Raw genomic sequence first — 27,765 nt, 5'->3', positions numbered from 1 at the left:
GGAAGATGAAAGGAAAGAGAATAGAAACTGAGGGGCCTCATGGAAATTGATGACAAAACAGTATCATAACCCAAGAGAGTGAGTTAAAATATCTATTTTCTGCCGCTTCTAGCTTAATGGATCTGCTTTTCCTGGACCCTCCCAAACCCACATTACACATAGGACATCTGGCTTCAGGTTCCTTGAAAGCAGGAACTGTGCCAAACCCAGGACATATTTCTGACAGCCTGTGGCTGGGGCTCATTATGTAATATAGCTCTCTAATCTTCTCCAATGACTTGATTTGAAAAGGAGGCACACAAGGTCAACCTAAGGCCCCACACCTACATTTCCCAGAGATCCCTGGGTGCCTCTACCATAAGTAGACTCCAGGGAAGGAGAAGTTTGGGCAGCTCACTTCTTGCGCTGGCTCTGCAAGTGGGAGGACTGCAGTCACCCTGGTCCTGGTGTGGGCTCTAGCAGACTTGGTAACTAACTTTTTTATGCTTTGAAACTGGGGGTTCATCCTATCTCCAATGTGAGTCCAGGAGACTAGATACTGCACCATTCCTGAATTTCAAGTCCAAAGGTGTTTCAAAAAATTCTGACATGCTTTATAGTGTAATGGTGGAAATAACAAACATTTGGGCCAACTGTCTGGATTGGGGTCATAGCCATACCACATCCTCGGTGTGAGACCTGGGCATAGCTCAAAGTCAGTTTCTCTGCCAGTAAAATGAAGCTCGTTAGACGAGGGAGTCAATAAGGTTACACAGAGAAAGGATAGTCTCTTTAATACATAGAAAACTGGACAACTATGTGCAGAAGAATGAAATTGACCTTTATCTCACACCACTCACAAAATTAACTCACAAGGTTTAAAGAGTTAAAGGTACTCTCAAACTGTAAAACTACTAGAAAATACATAGGGGGAAAGCTTCTTGACTTTGGTTTTGGCACTGATTGTTTAGATATGACAACAGAAAGCTCAAGAAACAAGAGCAAAAATCAACAAGTGGGAATATTTTAAACCAAAAAGCTTCAGTCAGCAAAGGACATAATCAGAACATTAAAAATGCAACCCATAGAATGGGAGAAAATATTTGTAAACCATCTATCTGATAAGGGGTGTATATCAAACACATACAAGAAACTCATACGTATGCAGACTGGTGTGGAGTTTCCTTAAAAAACTAAAAATGGAACTCTCATTTGAACCAGTGATCCCACTTCTAGGAATATATCCCAAGAAACTAGAAACACCAATCAGAAAGGATATATGCACCCCTATGTTCATAGTAGCACAATTTACCGTAGCGAAGATCTGGAAACAGCCTAGGTGCCCATCAGCAGATGAGTGGATTAGAAAACTGTGGAATACTACATTGTGTAATATACACAATGGAATAATACACTGTGGAATACTACACTGTGGTAAAAAAGAAGGAATTCTTACCATTTGTAACAGCATGGATGGAACTGGAGAGCATTATGCTAAGCGAAATAAGCCAGTCAGAGAAAGATAAATATCACATGATCTCACTCATTTGTGAAATATAATGAACAACATAAACTGATGAACAAAAACAGATCCAGAGACAGAGAAGCATCGGTCAGACTGTGAAACCTCAGAGGGAAGGTAGGTGAGGGTTGGGGTAAACGGAAGAGATCAACCAAAGGACTTGTATGCATGCATATAAGCTAACCAATGGACACAGACACCAGGGGGGTGAGGGCATGAGTGAGGGGTGGGTGGGCAATGGGGGCATAAGGACACATATGTAATATTTTAATCAATAAAGAAAAAAAGAAACTCATACAATTCAATTGAAAAAAAAAACCACAACCCTGAATAATCCAATTAAAAAATAGATGAATAACTTGAATGGGCATTTTTCTATAAAAGTATTACCAGTGGCCACCACGTTCATGAAAAGATGCCTAATGTCACAAACTTCAGGAAAATGCAAATCAAAACCACAATAAGAGGAAACAAAGATGGTGGCATAGGTAAACACTGGAAATTGCTGCCTCCCACAACAAATTCAAAAATACAACTAAAAGACAAAACAGACATCATCCAGAACCACAGGAAGGCTGGCTGAGTGGAAATTCTACAACTAGGAGGAAAGAGAAAAGCACACTGAGACTCAGAGGAGGTGCGGTGTGGAAGTAAAGAGCAGAGGTATGGAGGCGCACACTGAAAGGGCTGGCAGCTGAGGAAGAGGCGCACGTGGAGAGGGCTGGAAACTGAGGACACCGTTGACTTTTTCAATCGGGAGAGAGTTTCAAGCTCCCTACTGCTCTAAACTCCAGTTCCAGGTGAGTCTCTGGGGACCCAGACTCATACGGGAAGACACTGGACTGTCTGGATCAGGCAGAACTGGAGGGCGGCTTTCTGTCAGAGGTGCTTGCAGTGATTACTGGGACACTGAGACATGGGGCCTCTTAGGGTAAGAATGGGAAGCAGCCATAGCTGCTTGCTCTGCCCTGTTGATCCCCTGAGACCCCACCCCACCCAAGCTTTGTGCAGAGGCATTTGCATACGAAAGTCCTGGCCCTTTGCAAGTTGAAAATTACCTAACAAACTGCAGCTGGGTCAGAGAGACCCAGAATAACCAAAAGCAGGCCCAAGGCCCCACAGCAGCTTGCATTGCCTCACAGCTGGGCCTCATCTGGGCACCTCCAAACCCCAAACAAAGAAGAGGAACTCTCCATAGCTCCTGCTGGGTAGCCTCAGGCAGAGGCTAAATTAGATCCAAGAGCCAGTGTACCCAGTGGTCAGAGTGGGACCATCCAGATTACAACTCCTCAGATCCATAAGGGACACACTTCAGGGGGCAGACTCAGTGAGCACCAAAGCCCCACTGAAGCAAGTCTTGCCCCAGAAGGGTGTCTCCAGATCAGAAGTTCTCCCACTGCAGACACAGCCGATTCACACAGCCAATTGGCCTGGAGGTCAATTCCTCCCAGTGATACCTACAACAATCAAGGCTTAACTACAACAAGACTGAGCACAAAGCCCACAAAGGGGTGCACCAAGAGTGTCCAACTCAGGTAATTGGGGAGGCTGAGTCACCGGGCCCTATAGGACACCTAACACAGAAAACCACTCTATCAACACAGGGAAGCATAAAAAATGTGGAGACAAAGAAACAGGTCACAAATGACAGAAATGGAGGAAAGCAAACTACTGGATATAGAGTTCAAAACCACAGTTTTAAGGTTTTTCAAGAATTTTCTAGAAACCACCGATAAATTTAGTGAGACCCTCAAGAAATTAGTGAGACCCTCGAGGTTATGATAAAGGACCAACTAGAAATTAACACATTGTTTGTGGGTAGTTTTTATCGCGCGCTAACAGGTGGCTCTACTTCTTAAAGTCAACGTAAAATGTATAAATATGTTTCCCGCATATTAAGTGTTAAGCATACACTGACTGAAATAAAGGATATTATGCAGAGTTCCAACAGCAGACTAGAGGATCGCAAGAATCAAGTCAAAGATTTAAAATACGAAGAAGCAAAAAACACCCAACCGGAAAAGCAAAATGAAAAAAGAATACAAAAATACGAAGATAGTGTAAGGAGCCTCTGGGACAGCTTCAAGTGCACCAACATCAGAATTATAGGGGGACCAGAAAATGAGAGACAGCAAGATATTGAAAACCTATTTGAAGGAATAATGACAGAAAACTTCCCCTACCTGGTGAAAGAAATAGACTTACAAGTCCAGGAAGCACAGAGAACCCCAAACAAAAGGAATCCAAAGAGGACCACACCAAGACACATCATCATTAAAATGCCAAGAGCAAAAGACAGAGAGAATCTTAAAAGCAGCAAGAGAAAGACAGTCAATTACCTACAAGGGAGTACCCATACAACTGTCAGCTGATTTCTCAACAGAAACTTTGCAGGCCAGAAGGGAGTGGCAAGAAATATTCAAAGTGATGAATGCCAAGAACCTACAACCAAGATTACTTTATCCAGCAAAGCTATCATTCAGAATTGAAGGTCAGATAAAGAGCTTCACAGATAAGGAAAAGCTAAAGGAGTTCACCACCGCCAAACCAGTATTATATGAAATGCTGAAAGGTATCCTTTAAGAAGAGGAAGAAGAAGAAAAAGGTAAAGATACAAATTAGGAACAACAAATATGCATCTATCAACAAATGAATCTAAGAATCAAGTGAATAAATAACCTGATGTACAGAATGAACTGGTGATTATAATAGAATCAGGGACATAGAAAGGGAATGGACTAACTATTCTTGGGGGGAAAAGGGGTGTGGGAGATGCGGGAAGTGACTGGACAAAAATCATGCACCTATGGATGAACACAGTGGGTGGGGAGTGAGGGTGGAGGGTGGGGTGGGAGCTGGAAGGAGGGGAGTTATGGGGGAAAAAAGAGGAACAAATGTAATAATCTGAACAATAAAGATTTAAAAAAAATAAAAAAAAATAAAATAAAATGCCAAGAGCAAAAGACAAAGAGAGAATCTTAAAAGCAGCAAGAGAAAGACAGTCAATTACCTACAAGGGAGTACCCATACAACTGTCAGCTGATTTCTCAACAGAAACTTTGCAGACCAGAAGGGAGTGGCAAGAAATATTCAAAGTGATGAATACCAAGAACCTACAACCAAGAGTACTTTATCCAGCAAAGCTATCATTCAGAATTGAAGGTCAGATAAAGAGCTTCACAGATAAGGAAAAGCTAAAGGGGTTCATCACCACCAAACCAGTATTATATGAAATGCTGAAAGGTATCCTTTAAGAAGAGGAAGAAGAAGAAAAGGGTAAAGATACAAATTATGAACAACAAATATGCATCTATCAACAAGTGAATCTAAAAATCAAGTGAATAAATAATCTGATGAACAGAATAAACTGGTGATTATAATAGAATCAGGGGCATAGAAAGGGAGTGGACTGACTATTCTTGGGGGGGAAAGGGGTGCGGGGAATGTGGGAAGAGACTGGACAAAAATCATGCACCTATGGATGAGGACAGTGGGGGGGGGGTGAGGGCGGAGAGTGGGGTAGGAACCAGGTGGAGGGGAGCTATGGGGGGAAAAAAGAGGAACAACTGTAATAATCTGAACAATAAAGATTTAATTAAAAAAAAACACAATAAGATATCACCTGAAATTGTTAGAATGTCTATTATATAAAGACAAGAAACAACCAGTATTGGTGAGGTCATGTGAAGACAAAGAAATCCTTGTATATGCTGGTGAGAATGTACAGCAACTATAGAAAACAGTATGGAGGTTTCTCAAAAAATTAAAAATAGAACTATCATGTGGTCCAGCAATCCAACTCTAGGTATACTGCCAAAGGGAATGAAAACAAAATTCTGACGAGATACCTCTACCCCCATGCTCATTGCAGCATTACAGAAAACTAGAAGCCTGTTGCAGGTACATTCCTGCAAGAATAGGGCTTTGCTCCCATCTCTGCCACTCCTACCCAGCCCTTCTCTGCCGCTTCTCTCCCGCCTGTCTCTGCCGCTTCTCTCCCACCTGTCTCTGCTGCTTTTTCCCGCCGGTCTCCACTACCTCGGCTCCGCTGCTTGGCTTCCTTCTACAGTGTCTTCAGTCTTTGCTATCAGCCAGTATATGCAAATTAGCCACAATCTTTGTTGGCGATTAATTTGCATATTGCTCTGATTATCCAATGGTGGGTGTAGCGAAGGTACGGTCAATTTGCATCTTTGTCTATTATTAGATAGGAGAGTCAAGAAATGAAAACATCCCAACTGTCCATCCAGCCATATGAAAGAAGAAAACCATAGCTTTTGCCACAACATGGATGGATCTTAAGGGCATTATGAGGCTAAGTGAAATAATTTAGACAAATAATGTCAAATACTTTATGTTTTCATTTATATGTGGAATCTGAAGAAAGCCAACCTCATGGAAACAGAGTAGAATGGTGGTTGCCATGAACTACAGGGGCGGGGGTTAGGAAAAGTGGGGTGATGTTTGTCAAAGGGTGCAAACTGCAAGCTAGAAGATAAATAAGGTCTAAAGAATCTAATAAACAGCATCTTAACTATAATTAACAATACTATATTATATACAAAAGGAAATAAAAAGAAAGTTGGTAAGAGAGGAAATCTTAAATGTAATCACGAACACCAAAAAAAAAAAAAGTTACAAAATGGTGTTAACTAATCTCATTATGGTAATCACTTTGCAATATAAATGTATCTAATCATCACATTATACACCTTAAACTTACATATCTTATATGTCAAAAATAACACAATAATGAAAACATTTCTTATTTAAAAATACATTTTAAAAATCTTTAAAAGAATTATAATTACAGATGTTTATAACCACTTTAACATTAGTATTTGTCTGTATATACTTAAAATATATTACTATCATTAACCTACTAAAGGAAATCCAACTGCAAATGTAACAGTATGTGTTTTTGTTTTCTTTTCCTTGCCATAGGGGATCATGGACATCGAAGCATATTTTGAAAGAATTGGTTATAAGAACTTTAGGAACAAAGTGGACCTGGAAACATTAACTGACATTCTTCAGCACCAGATCCAGGCCATTCCCTTTGAGAACCTTAACATCCACTGTGGGGAACCCATAGAATTGGGCTTGGAGGCTGTTTTTGATCAACTTGTGAGGAAGAACCGGGGTGGGTGGTGTCTCCAGATCAATCAACTTCTGTACTGGGCTCTGACCACAATTGGTTTTGAGACCACAATGCTGGGAGGCTATGTTTACAGCATTACAACTGAAAAATACACCAGGGCTATCATACATCTCCTGCTGATGGTGAAGGTGGGTGGCAGGAACTACATAGTTGATGCTGGGTATGGAAGCTCTTACCAGATGAGGCAGCCTCTGGAGTTAATTTCTGGGAAGGATCAGCCTCAGGTGCCGTGCATCTTCCGCTTGACAGAAGAGGGAGGAACGTGGTACCTGGAACAAATCAGAAGAGAGCAGTACGTTCCAAACCAAGAATTCCTTAATTCTGAACTCCTGGAAAAGAAAAAGTACAGAAAGATCTACTGCTTTACGCTTGAACCTCAAACAATTGAAGATTTTGAGTCTCTGAATTCATACTTTCAGACATCTCCAGCATCTGTGTGTGTAAAAGACTCTTATTGTGCCGTGCACACCCCAGATGGAGTTTACTGCTTAGTGGGTTTTACTCTCATGCATAGAAGATTCAGTTACAAGGATAATATGGATCTGGTGGAGTTTAAGACACTGAATATGGAAGAAGTAGAGGAAGAGCTGAAAAAGATATTTAATATTTCCTTGGAGAAAAAGTTTGTACCCAAACACAGTGCATCATTTTTTACCATTTAGAGCAATGAGTAATAAAGTGGATCAGTCCCCAAAGTCAAAGGAAGAAAAAATAAATGAATGGGACTACACCAAACTCCAAGGCTTCTGCACAGTGAAAGAAACCGACAAAACAAAAACACAACCAGCCTAAAGGGAGAAGATATTTTCCAACAATACCTTTGCTAAGGGGCTTATATCCAAACTATATAAAGACCTTATACAACTCAGGAACCAGAAAATCTAATTAGAAATACTTTCAACAATAAAGTTAAATTTTAGAAAATGAGCAGAGGACCTGAATAAACACTTCTCCTAAGAAGACATAAAAATGGCCAATAGATGTATAAAAAAATGCTCAAATTCACTAGGTATTAGGAAAATGTAAATCAAAACCTTATGAAAGGGAGGGGGGTTAGTGCTGGGTGAAAAAGGTGAAGGGGTTAAGCAACAACAACAACAACAATAACAAAACTTATAGACAAAGACAACTGCATGGTGATTTCTAGAGGTGAAGGAGGTGAGTGAGGTAGAAGAGGATGAAGGGGGATCTATGGGGATAAAAAGAGACTTGACTTGAGCCGGTGAACACACACTGTGATAGACAGACGATGCATTATAGAATCGTACTCCTGAAACCTATATAATTTTATTGACCAATGTCACCCCAATTGGCTTAATATTTTTAAAAAGAAAAAGGAAAAGATCCAAGATAGTTAATGCTGCTGAGAAATGAAGAATTATCACAAATATAAACTTCTAATTTGGTAATGAGGACATCACTGGTGACCTTAACAAGAGCATGCTCAGTGGGTAAGTGGGGATGACAGCTTGATGAAAACGAACTGACGAGAATATTCAAATAAAGAATTAGAAACAGTACTTATTAGTCAGTGAAGACTGTACTTTGTAGAATATGAGCCTACGGGTCCAAACAGGAACATAAAACTATAATATATTTCTGTGTGCTTACACACCAAACTCACAGTAGTCAGTTGTTCAGAGGAGGCTCTAGCTTTCTATGTAACGCTTTGCTTTTTACCTTTTTTTTTTTTTTTACAAGTAAAGTGCACTGGATTACTTATATCAGCCTTCAGAGACTTTTAGTATTTACCTATATCCTTTCTCTTCCTTGTGGGTACATGGCTAGATCACATTTTCAACCCTCACAGCAGTTTGGTAGAACCATGTGACTGAGATCCAACCAATGGAATGTGATAACAAATGATAGGCACAACTTTCAGCCTAAACCATGAAGGCTTCCCACCAGTGAGCTCACTGCTCTCTTTCCCCACTGGCTGATGGAAGAGACACTGAGGACACAGAGAAAGTGGGGCCACAGATGAAAAGATCTGGGATCCCTGAACAACTGTCGGGTACAACATGGGTGGTAATATGGGTGAAAAATAAACTCTTCCTGAATTTTTCGGTGTTTCTTTCTTTGCTTCAGTAGCTGGCTTCATTTACCTTAACTAATGTGATAAATAAATACATAATTAAAATTATATTTTATCAGTATAAAGTGGATTTATAAAAATAAAGAACTATTTTTATTATGACATAGGAAAAATGAGAATTTGGGGAAGAAGAATGAGAATTTGGGGAAGTCTTTACTGTATCTAAGTAAACTGATCAATTTATTGCTCAAAGCAGGACACTTCTGAGAATGAAAGGGGAAACCACACATTACTATGCCAGGATAACAGGTATAAACCGGGACTGCCCCAGGCGGAGAAGCACAGTCATTTTACTCAAAAACCCATCCAAGATCTCATTATTAAGCAGAGAGTGTTTTTTCCATATATATCGCTTTAAAACAGCAGGTCAAAGGAAAGGTTATGGACCCAGAGGTCCATGAACTGGGCCCAGATCTTAACCAAGGACCTTGGACTTGCCAAATCACACTGTTCTCAACCATCACAAGAACTTCACGGAGAGCAAAGCTTTGGTCCTATTATTGTTCAATGATTGCAGCCAACCAAGGAGCCTGGTAATTGCAGGAAACTCTGATATCTGCCAGCTCTAGAGTTAGTCACTTAGAGTGGTTCTGAACATGGGCCGGGAGGCACACTGTGTGAGGAAGGCCCCACTCTACCACTTCCCAATTAGGTGACCGTGAGCAAGTTATTAACCAGTCTGGGCTCCACTTTGCCTGTGGAGTGGGAAGAAGGAGAATACTTCCATTACAGGATTGTTACTGAGCATGCAATGAGATAAATAAGGTAAAGTGCTTTTAAAAATGCCTGGCACTGAAAACACTCCGGATGTGTCAGCCATATTGACTGTGGTTGTCAGAAACGATCTGAAATGCACATCTCATTATCCTGCTGGGTACTAGATGCATGAGTGTCCAGTGACCATAAGATGAGGACTCTTAAAGAGACACAGGAAGTTTGAGGCCTATATAGTCATAACCCTAAGTCAATTGTTTCAACGCTGGTAGATAAAAGGAAAATGTCTCCAAAGGAGCATTTTCAGACATTTCCCAATGGACCTTGCTCTGCCCCACGTTACAGCCAGCGCATCTCTCCCCACTGAGACGGGGTGGACATGGCCTCTTCTTCCCCAGGCCTGTCTGCTTTGTCTGCAGCTCTCGCCTGACTAGAACCTCTGTGCTCATGTGGGGTCTGAAGGGCTGTGAGGTCTCACTGTGTCCCACTTGATCAGCCTGCCCACTGCTGCCCTCCCCTCCTCCTCCAGGACTCCCAGAGCAAAGTTTCTGAGACTTTACAAACTACATTTCCCCTTTTTACTATAACAGAATTTCCTTCTACTCAACTCTGTCCTTTAACATCCTCTCTGCTCTTACCACATTCATTTCACTTTTTACTCAAGTTTCAGCACCCCTGACTAGAAGGTCCCAGAAACCACGACTGAAAGTCATGATTCTAAATTGATCCTGACTATCCCCAGACTCATGAAATTTGCTGCTTTTCTCAGATTGAAACCGGACACAATGGGTTTAGGCCACCTGTCACTACTGGAGCCAAATTAAGCAGAGACAGGGTTGAATCATATATGAGTGTTTATTCTAATAACGCTGGTAGTATGGGAGAGCAGTCAGTCACCCTGCGAGTTCTGCTCTGATCCCCCCTTGCCAGTTGGCTGATTATATAAGCTTGAGGGAGAAGATAGCTACATGCAGCTGTGAGCTGCAAGTGTAACAGAGAAAGCAGAGGGTAGGGTCTGTGGTTGGGCCCTCAGGAGTTCAAAGTCTGATAACAAGGTGGCTAATCTTTTACGATGTTACACAAGCTCAGCCTGTTCCTGAGGCAAACTCTTAGAGGGGGGCAGGGTCCGGGCACAGCAATGGAATCAAAGCATGTTCTGTCCTTGGTCTGTCCTCAAAGTCTATCTTTTATGAGTAATGGACCCATCAAGCATCTTATCTGTTTATGGCCTTGTTTCATCCTCCAGTTTCCCAGGGTCTGTAAGAAAACCTCTTACCTATAGTAAGGTGAGCAATTATAAAACAACTGTGGCTCTATTCTTATTACATGCCCTTCCCCACTATCAACATCACTATGGTCATGTCCACTAAACAAAATCATGTCTGAAGTAGAAATATTATTTCACAATTACTTTGAACATTTCAGTTAAAATCCAAAAAACCCAGATCATTCTGGAAATAACACAAAATTATGCAAAGCATTTACCAGAATAGGTCAAATATTTATACAAGAAATTGCTCCTTAAACTCATCTACAAATTAGACATTCCAGCACTTTTTCTATTTCCTAAGAAAGTATTTTTAATTTCCACTTGGGGAACACAGTTTCAAGGTGAAAATTATTCCTAGATTCTGGCTTACTGCACACTATTAAAAATAATAATAACAATTTTAACCAAATGTCAGTAATACAAAGGCATACGTATACATATGGGGAAAAGAGAAAACATGAAAAAAAAGTTACTCGGTAATAAAATCTCCACTTGGAGCCAGTGTCCACCATGAATGCCTTTTTCAGATGAGGTCAGAGAAAAGAAAGCATTCCTTCCTCCTGCCTTTACAAAAATAAAAGTATTTTCTTCAGCAAGGAAAAAGAAAGTAGGTGAGTAAAATTAACTCATAGTGGAATGTTTACACTACACACACTAATTCTAGTGCTTATTTATTAAAAAACACAATCAGCATTCTTTCAAACTGCCTGTGTCAGGGTGAAGATGGAGCCTTCCTTCGTGTTTTCCTCATTACTACTGCCAGCCACCTCTGTATCTCTGTCCCTCCTACGGTGAGGAGAGTGCTAGGTGACAGTTCATATATTTCCCTGTTTTGCTCTCCTTCCATGAAGAAAACATAGGAAGTAGTGAGATTTTGCTTGAACGTTTGAATGGCCACTCTGCTGGAGGCAGGAGACATTCTGGAGCCCACAGAAATCCCTGCCCTATCACCCCAGCTGTTACTGCCCTCAGACACCAGGATCCATACCTTGGGTCTGACTCTCCCTTATGATCTCAGATTCCTGGGACAGTTCTTTTTATTATTATTATTTTTCTTTTTTTTTATTGCTTAAAGTATTACAAAGGATATTACGTATGTCTCCTTTATTTCCCCCCCGCCCTTGACAATCCCCCGGCCTGCCCTACCCCCCAAGGTCTTATGTCCATTGGTTATGCTTATATGCATGCATACAAGTCCTTCGGTTGATCTCTTACCCCCCCCTCCTGCCCCCCAACCATCCCCGGCCTTCCCGCTGTAGTTTGACAGTCTGTTTGAGGCAGCTCTGCCTCTGTATCTATTATTGTTCAAAAGTTTATTATGGTCTTTATTATCCATAAATGGGTGAGATCATGTGGTATTTTTCCTTCATTGACTGGCTTATTTCACTTAGCATAATGCTCTCCAGCTCCATCCATGCTGTTGCAAATGGTAAGAGTTCCTTCTTTTTTTACAGCAGCATAGTATTCCATCGTGTAGATGTACCACTGTTTTCTTATCCATTCATCTACTGATGGGCACTTAGGCTGTTTCCCGATCTTAGCTATGGTGAATTGTGCTGCTATGAACATAGGAGTGCATATATCCTTTCTGATTGGTGTTTCTGGTTTCTTGGGATATATTCCTAGAAGTGGGATCACAGGGTCAAATGGGAGTTCCATTTTTAGCTTTTTGAGGAAACTCCATACTGTCTTCCATAGTGGCTACACCAGTCTGCATTCCCACCAGCAGTGCATGAGTGCAGGAAGGTAGGGAGGGAGAGAGTGTGAGAGCGCAAAGAAGTGATAGAGGAGTGTGTGGACCTGTGTGGTGTGTGTGTGTATGAGCTAGGGACAGTTAGATTCTGCAGGTCTTCTAAGGGGCTGCTAAACCAGGCACAGGCCCAGGGACCGCAATTCTCTGGGCAGGAGGCAGCACCAAGCACCAGTGACTTGACTGTGTTTCTTATCACTTCTGCCTGAGATCCTGATTCCCTGTGCATTCATACTAAGAGCCAATGACTCCAATTTCCTGGTGCAAGGGCACACGGACCCTGATTCTCAAGGCGAGGTCGCGAGAAGCAACAGAGACTCTGATGCTGGATTCTTGGGGAACTCTGACTCCTGGCGCACGCTAGGGGGTGCTGATTTTCAGCACGCTCCAGGGGGGTCTCTGTTTCAGCACGGTGCAGGCAGGGTCCCTGATTCTAAGGGCGCGCACGAGGCCAAATGGAGCACTGGCAACACTGACCCTGAGCGAAGTGGTTCAAACCAACCCACAACAACCACACATCTTAGTGTCAGAGCTCTTCAGTGACACTAGGGTGGTGAGAGGCTCCCACTGCACATGGCCCAGGCCCACACAACTCGATGTTTGAATCATCGGGAGATAATCAGAATGAAGAGACGACACAACACCCAGAGGAAAGACAATGAGGAGTCGCCAAGAAAGGAAATTAATGAAGTTGAAGCATGCAACATGACAGAAAAAGAATTCAGAATAATGGTTATACAATTCATTCACCGGATGGATGAGAAAATCAACAACCTATGCAAGAGTCAGGAAGAAATGAAAAGTGATATAGCTACAATCAAAAACACCATGGAAAGTTTCAACAGCAGACTAAAAGAAGCAGAGGACCGAATTAGTGAGTTAGAAGATAAGGCAGAGAAACAAGCTCAATCTGAACAGCAACTGGAGAAAAAAATTAAAAAGCAGGAGGAGAGCCTAAGGGAGCTTTGGGACAACATGAAACGAAGTAACATACACATAATAGGGCTGCAAGAAGGACAAGAAGAGCAGCAAGGATTAGAAAATCTATTTGAAGAAATAATGACAGAAAACTTCCCAGATATGAGGAAGAAAAAAGTTACACAAGTACAGAGAGTGCCAAGCAAGATGAACCCCAAAAGACCCACACCAAGAGACGTCATAATTATGATGGCAAATGGACAAGACAAAGAGAGAATCTTAAAGGCTGCAAGAGAGAAACAGAGAGTTACCTACAAAGGATCCCCCAACAGATTATCAAATGATTTCTCAACAAAAACACATCAGGCCAGAAAAGAATGGACGGAAATTTACAAAGTGATGCAAAGCAAAGGACTGAATCCAAGAATACTCTATCCAGCAAGGCTATCATTCAAAATTGAAGGGGAAATAAGAAGCTTCACAGACAAAAAAAGGCTAAGGGAGTTTATCACCACCAAGCCAGCAATGAAAGAAATGCTAAAGGGACTGGTGTAAAAAGAAGAAATAAAAGGCTCAGATAGAAAACAGCCACACAAAAAAAGAAATGGCTACAAACAAGTGCCTTTCAATAATGACTTTAAATGTAAACAGACTAAATGCTCCAACCAAAAGACATCGAGTGGCTGAATGGATAAAAAACCATGACCCATACATCTGCTGTCTACAAGAGACCCACCTCATTAGAAGGGACTCACAGAGACTGAATGTGAAGGGATGGAAAAATATCTTTCAGGCAAATGGAAAGGAAAAGAAAGCTGGGGTAGCAATACTTATATCGGACAAAATACATCTCAAAGTGAAGGCCATATCCAGAGATAAGGAAGGCCACTTCATAATACTAAAGGGATCAATACAACAAGAAGATATAACCCTGGTAAACATATATGCACCCAATGCAGGAGCACCCAAATACATAAAAAAACTCCTGGAAGATATCAAAGGAGAGATCGACAACAATACAATCACAGTAGGGGACTTTAATACACCACTGACATCACTGGATAAATCCTCTAGTCATACAATCAGCAAAGAAAGAGCAATCCTAAATGACTCACTAGATCAGATGGACTTAATAGACATCTTCAGAACACTTCACCCCAAAGCCACAGAATATACATTCCATTCAAGGGCTCATGGGACAGATTCAAAACTAGATCACACATTGGGTCACAAACAAAGTCTCCCAAAATTCAAGAAGATTGAAATCATACCAAGCATCTTCTCAGACCACGATGGCATAATATTAGAAATGAACTACAATAAAAACAACCCAAAATACGCAAACACCTGGAAGCTGAATGGCATGTTATTAAATATTGATTGGGTTACCAATGACATCAAAGAAAAATTAAAAGCATCCTGGAAACTAATGACAATGAAAACATAACAATCCAAAACCTATGGGATGCAATGAAAGCAGTTCTGAGAGGGAAGTTTAGAGCTCTACAGGCCTATCTCAAAAAACAAGAAAAAGTGGTAGTAAATCATCTAACTCTTCAACTCAAAGAATTAGAAAGTGAGCAACAAGAAAACCCCAGAGTGAGCAGAAAGAAGGAGATAATAAAGATTAGAGCAGAAATAAATGACATAGAGACCAAAAAGACAATACATAAAATCAATGAAACCAAGAGCTGGTTCTTTGGAAGGATAAACAAGATTGACAAACCTCTAGCCAGGCTCACCAAGAAGCAAAGAGAGAGGACCCAAATAAACAAAATCAGAAATGATAGAGGCGAAATAACAACAGACCTCACAGAAATACAAATGATTGTTAAAAAATACTACGGACAGCTCTACTCCAACAAACTAGACAACCTGGAGGAAATGGACAAATTCCTAGAAAAATACAACCTTCCAAAACTCAATCAGGAAGAATCTAAAAATCTCAATGGTCCAATAACTATGGAAGAAATTGAAGCAGTCATCAAAAAGCTTCCAGCAAATAAAAGCCCAGGACCAGACGGCTTCACAGGAGAGTTTTACCAAACATTCAAGGAAGAACTAAAACCTATCCTCTTCAGAATACTACAAAAAATTCAAGAGGAAGGAACACTTCCAAGCTCATTCTATGAAGCCAGCATCCCCCTAATACCAAAACCAGGTAAAGACAACACAATGAAAGAGAATTACAGGCCAATATCCCTCATGAACATAGATGCCAAAATCCTCAACAAAATCTTAGCAAATCGGATCCATTAGTACATCAGAAAGATCATACACCATGGCCAAGTAGGATTTATCCCAGGGATGCAAGGATGGTACAATATCCACAAATCAATAAACGTGATACACCACATAAACAAATTGAAAGAAAAAAACCACATGGTCATATCAATTGATGCAGAAAAAGCATTTGACAAAATCCAACACCCATTTTTGATAAGAACTCTCAGCAAGGTGGGAGTAGAAGGATCATACCTCAACATAATAAAAGCCATATATGACAGGCCCACAGCCAACATCATACTCAATGGACAAAAACTAACACCATTTCCCCTAAGAACAGGAACAAGACAAGGATGCCCACTCTCACCACTCCTGTTCAACATTGTACTGGAAGTATTAGCCATTGCAATTAGACAAGAAGAAGTAAAAGGCATCCAAATTGGAAAAGAAGAAGTAAAACTGTCCTTATTTGCAGATGACATGATATTATACATAAAAAACCCTAAAGACTCCATCAAAAAACTATTAGACTTAATAAAAGAATTCGGCAATGTAGCAGGATACAAAATTAACGCCAAGAAATCTATGGCATTTCTATACACCAATAGTGAACTTTCAGAAAGAGAGATTATAAAAACAATCCCACTTACCATCGCACCAAAAAAATTAAGCTACCTAGGAATAAACTTAATGAAAGAGGTAAAAGACCTCTACTCAGAAAACTACAGGACGTTGAAAAAAGAGATAGAGGAAGACATAAAGAGATGGAAGAACATACCATGTTCTTGGATTGGTAGAATCAACATCATTAAAATGTCCATACTACCCAAAGCAATCTATAAATTCAATGCACTTCCCATTAAAATACCAATGGCATATTTCATAGACCTAGAACGAACTCTCCAAAAATTCATCTGGAATAAAAAACGACCCCGAATAGCTGCAGCGATCCTGAGAAAGAACAAAGTAGGTGGGATCTCAATACCAGATATTAAGCTGCATTACAAAGCCACTGTTCTCAAAACTGCCTGGTACTGGCACAAGAACAGACATATAGATCAGTGGAATAGAATAGAGAGTCCAGAAATCAGCCCGAACCAATATGCTCAATTAATATTTGACAAAGGAGGCAAGAACATACAATGGAGCCAAGATAGTCTCTTCAATAAATGGTGTTGGGAAAATTGGACAGATACATGCAAGAAAATGAAACTAGACCACCAACTTACACCATACACAAAAATAAACTCAAAATGGATAAAGGACTTAAATGTAACACTGGAAATCATAAAAATACTAGAAGAATCCAAAGGCAACAAAATCTCAGACATATGCCAAAGCAACTTCTTCACCGATACAGATCCTAGGGCATTGGAAACTAAAGAGAAAATAGACAACTGGGACTACATCAAAATAAAAAGCTTCTGCACAGCAAAAGAAACCATCAGCAAAACAACAAGAAAACCCACTGCGTGGGAAAACATATTTGCCAATGTCATATCTGATAAGGGCCTAATCTCCAAAATTTATAGGGAACTCATACAAGTCAACAAAAGGAAGATAAACAATCCAATCAAAAAATGGGCAAAGGACCTAAATAGACACCGTTCAAAAGGGGACATACAGAAAGCCAAGAGACATATGAAAACATGCTCAAAGTCACTAATCATCTGAGAGATGCAAATCAAAACAACAATGAGGTACCATCTCACACCTGTCAGAATGGCTATCATCAACAAATCAACAAACGACAAGTGCTGGAGAGGATGTGGAGAAAAAGGAACACTCGTGTACTGCTGGTGGGAATGCAGACTGGTGCAGCCACTATGGAAGACAGTATGGAGTTTCCTCAAAAAGCTAAAAATGGAACTCCCATTTGACCCTGTGATCCCACTTCTAGGAATATATCCCAAGAAACCAGAAACACCACTCAGAAAGGATATATGCACCCATATGTTCTTAGCAGCACAATTCACCATAGCTAAGATCTGGAAACAGCCTAAGTGCCCATCAGTAGAGGAATGGATTAGAAAACAGTGGTACATCTACATGATGGAATACTATGCTGCTGTAAAAAAAGAAGGAACTCTTACCATTTGCAACAGCATGGATGGAGCTGGAGAGCATTATGCTAAGTGAAATAAGCCAATCAATGAAGGAAAAATACCACATGATCTCACTCATTCATGGATAATAGAGACCATTATAAACTTTTGAACAATAATAGATACAGAGGCAGAGCTGCCTCAAACTGATTTTCAAACTGCAGCGGGAAGGCCGGGGATGGTTGGGGGGCAGGAGGGAGGGGGGGTAAGAGATCAACCGAAGGACTTGTATGCATGCATATAAGCATAACCAATGGACATAAGACCCTGGGGGGTATGGGAGGCCAGGGGATTGTCAAGGGCGGGGAGAAAATAAAAGGACACATATGTAATACCCTTTGTAATACTTTAAGCAATAAAAATATTTAAAAAACCAAAAGAAGGTGAGTATGTGACTGCTGGGGTTGAGAATGTCTTGGCTGGAAATAAAAACATGAGGCTGTAAACAGATGGTAACTTGAACAATGAAAGATCAGGAAGTCAAGTGTGAAATTACTGTAGAAAAAAAAGAAAAAAAAAAGGGCTGAAAGCAATGATAAAAAAAGATTAAGGGATGGTCCATTAAAGAAGAGCTTACAAAAGAGACTGAACAAGCAGAAAGAGAGATGAGAAGAAAGGGTACAAGTGAAGGAGGGAATGAACACAGAGTCAAATCACCCTGGAAAACTGAATTTAGGATTGAGGATTGGTAATTAATTTAACAACAAGAAGGCCATTGGTGACTTCAGCAAGAGCAGTATCAGTCAAGTAGAGTGGGTGGGACTCATATTACATTCATCTGTAGGAGGGAGTAGGGGTGAAGGAGTAGAAATAACAAGTTAAAATTTTTAGTACAAGAAATTTCCTGTGAAACATGTAAAGAAATAGCTAAAAGCAGACTTGAATTTGATGGGAAGGTTTTTTTTCTTGTTTGTTTTTTTTTAAGGTACCTAGGAATAAACTTAGCAAATCGGATCCAGTAGTACATCAGAAAGATGCTGGCTTCATAGAAAGAGGTAAAACATGTTTTACCTTGAACATGTTTGCAAGTCAACAGGAAGGAGACAGTAAAAAGGAACCAGTTGGATTTATAAGAGAAAAATGAGATACTCAATTGATAAAATCCCTGAGTGATATGGCCAGATGGGATTCAGAGCAGGATTAACCTGGAGCAGATGGGATATGTCCTTCATGATAAGAAAAGGAAAAGAGAGTGTGTAGGAAAGGAAATAAGTCTGTGGTTTGGGAGACAGGAGAGTGAGCACATCTGATAGCTTTTATAGTCTCTGTGACAATGGAGGTGAGCCCTCTGCTCAGAGTGATGGGATAGGGTTTTGAGGCATGCGGACAAGTTCTGACATAGTCCCTGCAGAAGATGAGCAAGAGCTGATTAGAGAAACACAGACAGGGCGACACTGAGGGCCACACTGATGTTAGGACCACAATTATAAAGCGACACAGCTTTAAATTGTTGCATTTTCTGCAGTGGCCCTCGCCAGTTTAGGGGCACATTTGTAGAAAACATACAAAACATGGCTAGTGCCTTTTCCAGATTTTCTACACTTTGGTCAGTGTGATCATTTGTCTCTTTCCTAAAAACTCAATCATCATTTCTGTGAGATTTTAAAACTTAATTAGGATGAACTCTCCATAGTTATTCTTTATGAATCAATAATGCTATCCTTTACAGAATTTTCATTTTCTTTCTCTAATTTTCCCTAACATTTCTGAAAACTAGAATACCCTATGTATTAGCTTCCTTTGGCTGTTGTAACAAATCACCACAAACTTGGTGCTTAAAACAACACACATTTGTATTCTTACAGCTATGGAGGTCAGAAGTCTGAAATCAGTTTCATGGGGGCACACCCAGCCTCCAGGGAAGAATCAGGTACCTTGCCTTTCCCAGCTTCTTAGAGCCATGTTCCTTGTTTCTCTTGGCTCATGGTCTCTTCATGAGTGGTCACATTGCCGCCTTCTTCTGTCGCATAAAATCTCCCTCTGCCTCCATTTTAAAAGGACACTTGGAATTGTGTTTAGGGACCACCTAGATGTTTCAGTGTAATCTCCTCACCTCAAGATCCTTAACTTGGTCACATCTGCAGTCTCCTTTACTGTGTAGCTAGCATACACGGGTTCCAGGGATTAGGAGCTGGATATCTTTGGGAGCTATTATTCAGCCTTGCCGGAAGCTGGTTCATCCTTGCTGCTTGACACAGTCGCTGCAGGGAAGAAACATCTGCACAGCATATGTTTCAAAGGACCTGGCATACTGTTCTTAATATGTTTGCTCCCTTTCTTAGCGCTATGTGTTCTAACCAGGGCCACCTCCCCGAGAAAGGTTGTTTCCCCAGGTGGGGATGTTTCCCTGGAGTTAGGGATAAACAGGGCTAAGGAAGGGAATAAATCAGTAAAACCCTTTAACTGAGTGCCAGGCAGGTAGTTAATCACCTTAACTATGAACAATCATGCTTAAGCTACATAATCTTTACTTAGGCCACAGAATAGGATAATCTCCTTCAGTTACTTCCTTGTAGCTTAACAGAACAGTAGAGTAGTGACTTTGGAATGGAGATAACAAATTAGCCCTAACCTTTGGAATAGAATGGATAGGATTAAGATCATGGCGGCATAGGTTAACGCCAGAGTTTGCTGCCTCGAACAACCACTTCAAAAATACAACTAAAAGAGGGAATGGACATCATCCAGAACCACAGGAAGGCTGGCTGAGTGGAAGTTCTACAACTAGGAGGAACCGAGAATCAGAGGAGGCGCAGTGCTGAAGTAAAATACTAAGGTTCGGAGTGCGCGCGGCGCGGGCTGGTGGCTGAGGGCGCGGTTGACTGTTTCAATCCGGACAGAGCCTCAGACTCTGAGCTCCAGATCCAGGCGAGTCTCTAGGGACCCAGACTCAAGCGGGAGAAGTGGGACTGTCTGGCTTCGGTCCCTCTGAGATTTGCAGCGGTTGCTGGGACAGAGAGGCAGAGTCCCTGGGGACGGACTGAGAGCAGCCATAGCTGCTCCCTCCTTGATCATGAGGGACCCGCCCCGCCCAAGCCCTGCACAGAGCCATTTGCTGGATAGCCTCAGGCAAAGGCTAGATTAGCACCTCCCTAGAGGACAGAAGTTCTTCCACTGCAAACACAGCTGATTCTCACAGCCAGTTGGCCTGGAGGTCAAGTAGTAATTACCTACAACAATCAAGGCTTAACTACAACAAGACTGCGCACAAAGACCACAAGGGGGTGCACCAAGAGTGTCTACCTCAGGTAATTGGGACACTTAACACTGAAAGCCACTCTATCGACACAAGGAAGCATACAAAATTGCCGAGACAAAGAAACAGGCCACAAAAGACAGAACCGGAGGAAAGCAGGCTACTGGATATAGAATTCAAAACCACACTTTTGTGGTCTCTCAAGAGGCTTCTAGAGGCTGTCGATAAACTTGATGAGATGTACAGGAAATCTAATGAGACCCTCAATGGTGTGATAAAGGACCAACTAGAAAGTAAGCATACACTGACTGAAAAAAAGAATATCATACAGACTCCCAACAACAGACCAGAGGATCACAAGAATCAAGTCAAAGATTTGAAATGCGAAGAAGCAAAAAACACCCAACCGGAAAAGCAAAATGAAAAAAGAATCCGAAAATACGAAGATAGTGTAAGGAGCCTCTGGGACAGCTACAAGCGTAGCAACATCAGAATTATAGGGGTGCTAGAAGATGAGAGAGAGCAAGATATTGAAAACCTATTTGAAGGAATAATGACAGAAAACTTCCCCTACCTGGTGAAAGAAATAGACTTACAAGTCCAGGAAGCGCAGAGAACCCCAAACAAAAGGAATCCAAAGAGGACCACACCAAGACACATCATCATTAAAATGCCAAGAGCAAAAGACAAAGAGAGAATCTTAAAAGCAGCAAGAGAAAGAGGCTCAATTACCTACAAGGGAATACCCATACAACTGTCAGCTGATTTCTCAACAGAAACTTTGCAGGCCAGAAGGGAGTGGCAAGAAATATTCAAAGTGATGAATTCCAAGAACCTACAACCAAGAGTACTTTATCCAGCAAAGCTATCATTCAGAATTGAAGGTCAGATAAAGAGCTTCACAGATAAGGAAAAGCTAAAGGGGTTCATCACCACACAACCAGTATTATATGAAATGCTGAAAGGTATCCTTTAAGAAGAGGAAGAAGAAGAAAAAGGTAAAGATACAAATTATGAACAACAAATACGCATCTATCAACAAGTGAATCTAAGAATCAAGTGAATAAATAGTCTGATGAACAGAATGAACTGGTGATTATAATAGAATCAGGGGCATAGAAAGGGAGTGGACTGACTATTCTTGGAGGGGAAAGGAGTGTGGGAGATGCGGGAAGAGACTGGACAAAAATCATGCACCTATGGATGAGGACAGTGGGTGGGGAGTGAGGGCGGAGGGTGGGGTGGGAACTGGAAGGAGGGGAGTTATGGGGTAAAAAAGAGGAACAAATGTAATAATCTGAACAATAAAGATTTAATTATTAAAAAAAAAGAAGTAAAAAAAAAATCAACAGAACTAGATGGAGATGGGATTTAAGGCAAAGGTCAGATAGGAAACTATGGATAAAAAAGAAGGAACTGTAGAAGGTCAAGGCAGGACCCAAAACATACCATGATGTGACTATAGAGCAGGGGTGGGCAACCCCTGGCATGCATGCCAAACATGGCACGCCAATAACTTTTGCTGGCATGTGAAACCCTCTCTTATAATCTTCCATTTACAATTTTTGTGGACATTTGAATGACTTAAATGTTAAATTACAAGGAACTGGCAAGACACTTGATGTTATGTTGGTTACAGAAAGGCTTTTGAAAAGAAACTAGAAGTCTTTAAGAGGGATGTGGATGGTGAGAGACTTAGATATTTCCCAAACCTCAAGAGGCACATCAAAGACCTCCCAAAAGATGACAGACAGACTGTCAAAGCCTTCAAAAGCTGTTTTTAAACATCATGGAGTCAACTATTGAGCAGTTCTTCTCAAGATTTGTGAAGTTCAGAGAACTGGAAGATACAGCAAAATTCATGAGGTTTCCAGACAGCATGAAACTGGAGGAACTAAACTTACAAATATTTTCATGGATAGACATGGGTGACTTTGAAATGCAGTTGATTGAATTTCAGAGTAGCTCAATTTGGAAGCAGAAATTTATTGACCTTAGAGTTGACTTGGAAAACATTGGAAAAAAGCGATTAGAGACAGGAGTACCAGAGAGAAGTGTCAAAAACGAACTATTGAGGACCTGGAATGCCATTCCAGAAAATTTTTCCTGTTTAAAAAACTTTGAAACAGCGTTACTCTCCATGTTTTCATCCACATACACTTGTGAATCTTTGTTCTCAGTGATGAATTTTGTTAAGTCTCGTAATAGGAGTAGCCTGACAGATGAAAGTAGTAGCTCGTGCATATCTCTGAAGGTCACGAAATATAAACCTGATGTAAAATCTCTGTCATCAGTGATGCAGCCACAAAAGTCCCACTGATAATATCAAACGGAGTCATAAAGTCTTCTGTCAGACTATCAGTGTACATGTATACATTAAAAAATAAATGTATTTTTCATCATCATATACTGTGTTTTTGTCACTCGAATGAATTTTATTATTTCTTCATAGGTACATACACCTTAAGAGATATCAAGTAGGCATAACATGTTCTCAAAAAATTAGGGTTGGCACGCAGAAGAATTTTGAGTCAGAGATTTTGCTGGTTTTGGCACGCACTCACAAAAAGGTTGCCCACCCCTGGACTAGAAGAAGGTTCAGGAGGCTGATGACAGTTTGGTCAAAGGATTTCTGTCACTCTCTATCCTCTGCTGCCCATTGCATGGCACACAGAGAGTGCTTACTAAGTGTTCATAGGCTGAATTTCATTGTACTCTTAGATTTGTGGATTAAGAGTTTATGGTATTCAACATTTATTCTGGACCTGCCTTTCTATTGCCTAATTTTTTCTGATTCACACATTACCCTGCCTCTCCCTGAGAACCTGGAGTCTATAGGAGAGGAGTCTTCATTGTTGAAAATGAGATTACCAGAATATCTATATTTCCAGAATAAGCATATTTTAAAGGATAGTTGTTGTTTTTTTAAGCATTGTGCCTACAATGAGATTTAAAACTTGCAGCTACAGAAGCTCTGATTACCAATCATTTTGAAGTGAATCTTTTTTTTGGAACAAATAACTTTTTATAAAATAATGCCACTTGCTTTTAATTCCTGATGTCTTCTGTATGTAGGAAAGGTGAGTGTGATCTTGCCAATGTGTGTTCCATTAGCAGAAGGACTTACACAGAGTTAAGTGAAGCCAGCTCTCTATCCACGCCATGAGATGCTTCAAAGAGAAAACCATTTAAATTAAAAACCCAGTTAAATTAATTCCAGTTAAATATAACAGGTTTTTCATCCATATCAATGGACTCAATGTAAAGGTTTATTCTTTCAAAGTTTAAACATCTGACATTGTTGTAAATTATTCTGTAAATTAAAAATTTAAGACTGAAAACAAAATTGTGTGCTTGTGTATTTGTGTTGATTATGCTAATTTATGCTTTGGTGACACAGAGTCTTAGAAAAAAATATTCTCACTAAAGTAAGCAATCTATGGAGCAGATTTCTACTCATATTTGGTTGTGGTGCACATATACTTCATACTTGTGTACAGATAAGCTTATGATATTTAATGAATCAAAGAGAAGTTATACTTCCCAATATTTACATAAGTGTACCCAGAGTTAGACTTACTAAACTACAAAATTATTGCCTAATTAACTTCCACCTTCTCTCTCTTTTTTAAAAAAAATTTCCTTCTTTAACATTATTCCAAAAGTCCTGGCTAATGCAAAAACCTAAGGAAAATAAAAATAAGTACTGAGATATAAACATCTCAATCATCCTCTTAGGAGAGACACATGTATATACATGCATCTGTGCACAAAAAGAGGGGGAGTGCTGTAATAAACGGAACTGAAAGTAACCTCACAGGGTGATCTCATCATAAATTCTTACCTGGCAGGTCATGGTGGGTAGTCACACACCTGCCATAGAACTTCTTTAGTAAAAGGTTTAATCTTTGCTGAAAGCAAGCCCTGTCCATTGTTTCTGGGCATCAGGTTAACTGAGCACCTTGGAAATGCCTCTTTTCAGACCTCTCAGAAGTGAAAATACCCTCAAGAAAACATAATTCCCCACCTCAATTTCTCCCACTTCCATGTAATCTTCTTAATGCTAAATGAACAAAAGAAGCTGCATCCCATCCAGCCTGGCTCAGTGGTTGAGCATCAACCTATGAACTGGGAGGTCAGGGTTCAATTGCCGGTCAGGGCACATGCCCAGTTTGCAAGCTTCATCCCCAATGGGGTGCATGCAGGAAGCAGCCTATCAATAACTCACTCTCATCATTGATGTTTCTATATCTCTCTCCCTCTCCCTTCCTCTCAGATTATATATATATATATATATATATATATATATATATATATATATATATATTGTGTGTGTGTTTATATATATATATATATATATATATATATATATATATATATATATATATATAAATAAATAATATATGAAGGTGCAAACCACTTTTCTGAGAAGCATTTTCTCAGTCTGTTGAGATCTTGCTTCCAGGCATATCCTCTGTTTGACACAAATAAATTTATTTTTTTAAATTAAATCTTTATTGTTCAGATTATTACAGTTGTTCCTCTTTTTCCCCCCCATAGCTCCCCTCCACCCGGTACCCCTCCCACCCTCCACCCTCACCACCCCCCTCCCACTGTCCTCATCCATAGGTGCACGATTTTTGTCCAGTCTCTTCCTGCATCTCCCACACCCCTTTCCCCTCCAAGAATAGTCAGTCCATTCCCTTTCTATGCCCCTGATTCTATTATAATCACCAGTTTATTCTGTTCATCAGATTATTTATTCACTTGATTTTTAGATTCACTTGTTGATAGATGCATATTTGTTGTTCATAATTTGTATTTTTACCCTTTTCTTCTTCTTCCTCTTCTTAAAGGATACCTTTCAGCATTTCATACAATACTGGTTTAGTGGTGATGAACCCCTTTAGCTTTTCCTTATCTGTGAAGCTCTTTATCTGACCTTCAATTCTGAATGATAGCTTTGCTGGATAAAGTACTCTTGGTTGTAGGTTCTTGGCATTCATCACTTTGAATATTTCTTGCCACTCCCTTCTGGCCTGCAAAGTTTCTGTTGAGAAATCAGCTGACAGTTGTATGGGTACTCCCTTGTAGGTAATTGACTGTCTTTCTCTTGCTGCTTTTAAGATTCTCTCTGTCTTTTGCTCTTGGCATTTTAATGATGATGTGTCTTGGTGTGGTCCTCTTTGGATTCCTTTTGTTTGGGGTTCTCTGCGCTTCCTGGCCTTGTAAGTCTATTTCTTTCACCAGGTAGGGGGAAATTTTCTGTCATTATTTCTTCAAATAGGTTTTCAATATCTTGCTCTCTCTCTTCTTCTGGCACCCCTATAATTTGGATGTTGGTGCACTTGAAGCTGTCCCAGAGGATCCTTACACTATCTTCGTATTTTTGTATTCTTTTTTCATTTTGCTTATCCAGTTGGGTGTTTTTTGCTTCTTTGCATTTCAAATCTTTGACTTGATTCCTGCGCTCCTATGGTCTGCTGTTGGGAGTCTGTATAATATTCTTTATTTCAGTCATTGTATGCTTAACTTCTAGTTGGTCCTTTATCACAACCTCGAGGATCTCTCTAGATTACTTGAGGGTCTCATTAAGTTTATCAGAAGTTTCTAGAAAATTCTTGAAAAACCTTAAAAGTGTGGTTTTGAACTCTATATCCAATCGTTTGCTTTCCTCCATTTCTGTCATTTGTGTCCTGTTTCTTTGTCTCGGCATTTTTTATGCTTCGCTGTGTCGATAGGGTGGCTTTCTGTGCTAAGTGTCCTATAGGGCCCAGTGGCTCAGCCTCCCCAGTTACCAGAGGTAGACACTCTTGGTGCACCCCCTTGTGGGCTTTGTGCACAGTCTTGTTGTAGTTAAGCCTTGATTGTTGTAGGTAACACTGAGATGGATTGACTTCCAGGCCAATTGGCTGTGAGAATCAGCTGTGTCTGCAGTGGGAGAACTTCTGTGCTAGAGATACCCTTATGGAGCAAGACTTGCTTCAGTGGGGCTTTGGTGCTCACTGAGTCTGCCCCGAGTGTGTCTTTTATGGATCTGAGGAGCTGCAATCTGGATGGTCCTACTCTGACCACCGGGTACTCTGGCTCCTGGATCTCTAAGGAGGTGCTAATCTAGCCTCTGCCTGAGGCTACCCAGCAGAAGCCAGCTGTGAAGCAATGCAAGTTGCCCTGGGGCCTTGGGCCAGCTGCAGTTTGTTAAGTAATTTTCAGATTGCAAAGGGCCGGGCCTTTCATATGCAAAAGCCTCCGTGAAAGGCTTGGGTGGGGCGGGGTCCTAGGGGATCAACAGGGTGGAGCAAGCAGATATGGCTGCTCTCAGTCCTGCCCTCAGAGGCCCTGCTTCTCAGTGTCCCGGCAATCGCTGCGAGCACCTCTGAGAGAAATCTGCCCTCGAGTTCCGACCAATGCCAGACAGTCCCGCTTCGCCTGTATGAGTCTGGGTCCCCAGACACTTGCCCGGAACTGGAGCTCAGAGCTTGAGACTCCCTCATGATTGAAAAAGACAACCGTGTCCTCAGCCGCCAGCCCTCTCTGCATGCGCCTCCGCACCTTTGTATTTTACTTCCGCACCGCACCTCCTCTGAATCTCGGTATGCTTTTCTCTTTCCTCCTAGTTGTAGAATTTCCTCTCAGCTAGCCTTCCTGTGGTTCTGGATGATGTCCGTTCTGTCTTTTAGTTGTATTTTTGAAGTGGTTGTGCGAGGCAGCAATCTCCGGTGTTTACCTGTGCCGCCATCTTGGTTTCTCTCAAATAAATTTCTATAAACACTATTTACAGATTTGGATGGTCTTATTTCAACAGAATACAGTTGATTTTTATTATGCA

The 27,765-nt window shown here is 40.8% G+C and overlaps 1 protein-coding gene across 1 annotated transcript; it reads left to right on the top strand.

The window, feature by feature from the left end:
• Positions 1-6,451: 6,451 nt before the first annotated feature.
• LOC139004914 (arylamine N-acetyltransferase 1-like) lies at positions 6,452-7,324 on the top strand. Its single transcript, XM_070407409.1, has one exon. It carries the CDS (start codon positions 6,452-6,454, stop codon positions 7,322-7,324), a length of 873 nt encoding a protein of 290 aa, XP_070263510.1.
• Positions 7,325-27,765: the final 20,441 nt, after the last annotated feature.

The sequence above is a fragment of the Myotis yumanensis genome, unplaced genomic scaffold (genome assembly GCF_028538775.1).
Source record: "Myotis yumanensis isolate MYYU_CA2020_CCGP unplaced genomic scaffold, mMyoYum1.0.hap1 SCAF_3, whole genome shotgun sequence".
NCBI lineage: Eukaryota > Metazoa > Chordata > Mammalia > Chiroptera > Vespertilionidae > Myotis > Myotis yumanensis.
Note: the sequence above shows the minus strand (reverse complement) of the source record. Positions and strands in the feature narration are given on the sequence as shown.

What these genes read in the sequence shown, in the direction of transcription:
- LOC139004914 (XM_070407409.1), top strand. Translation starts at nt 6,452, where the DNA reads ATGGACATCGAAGCATATTTTGAAAGAATTGGTTATAAGAACTTTAGG.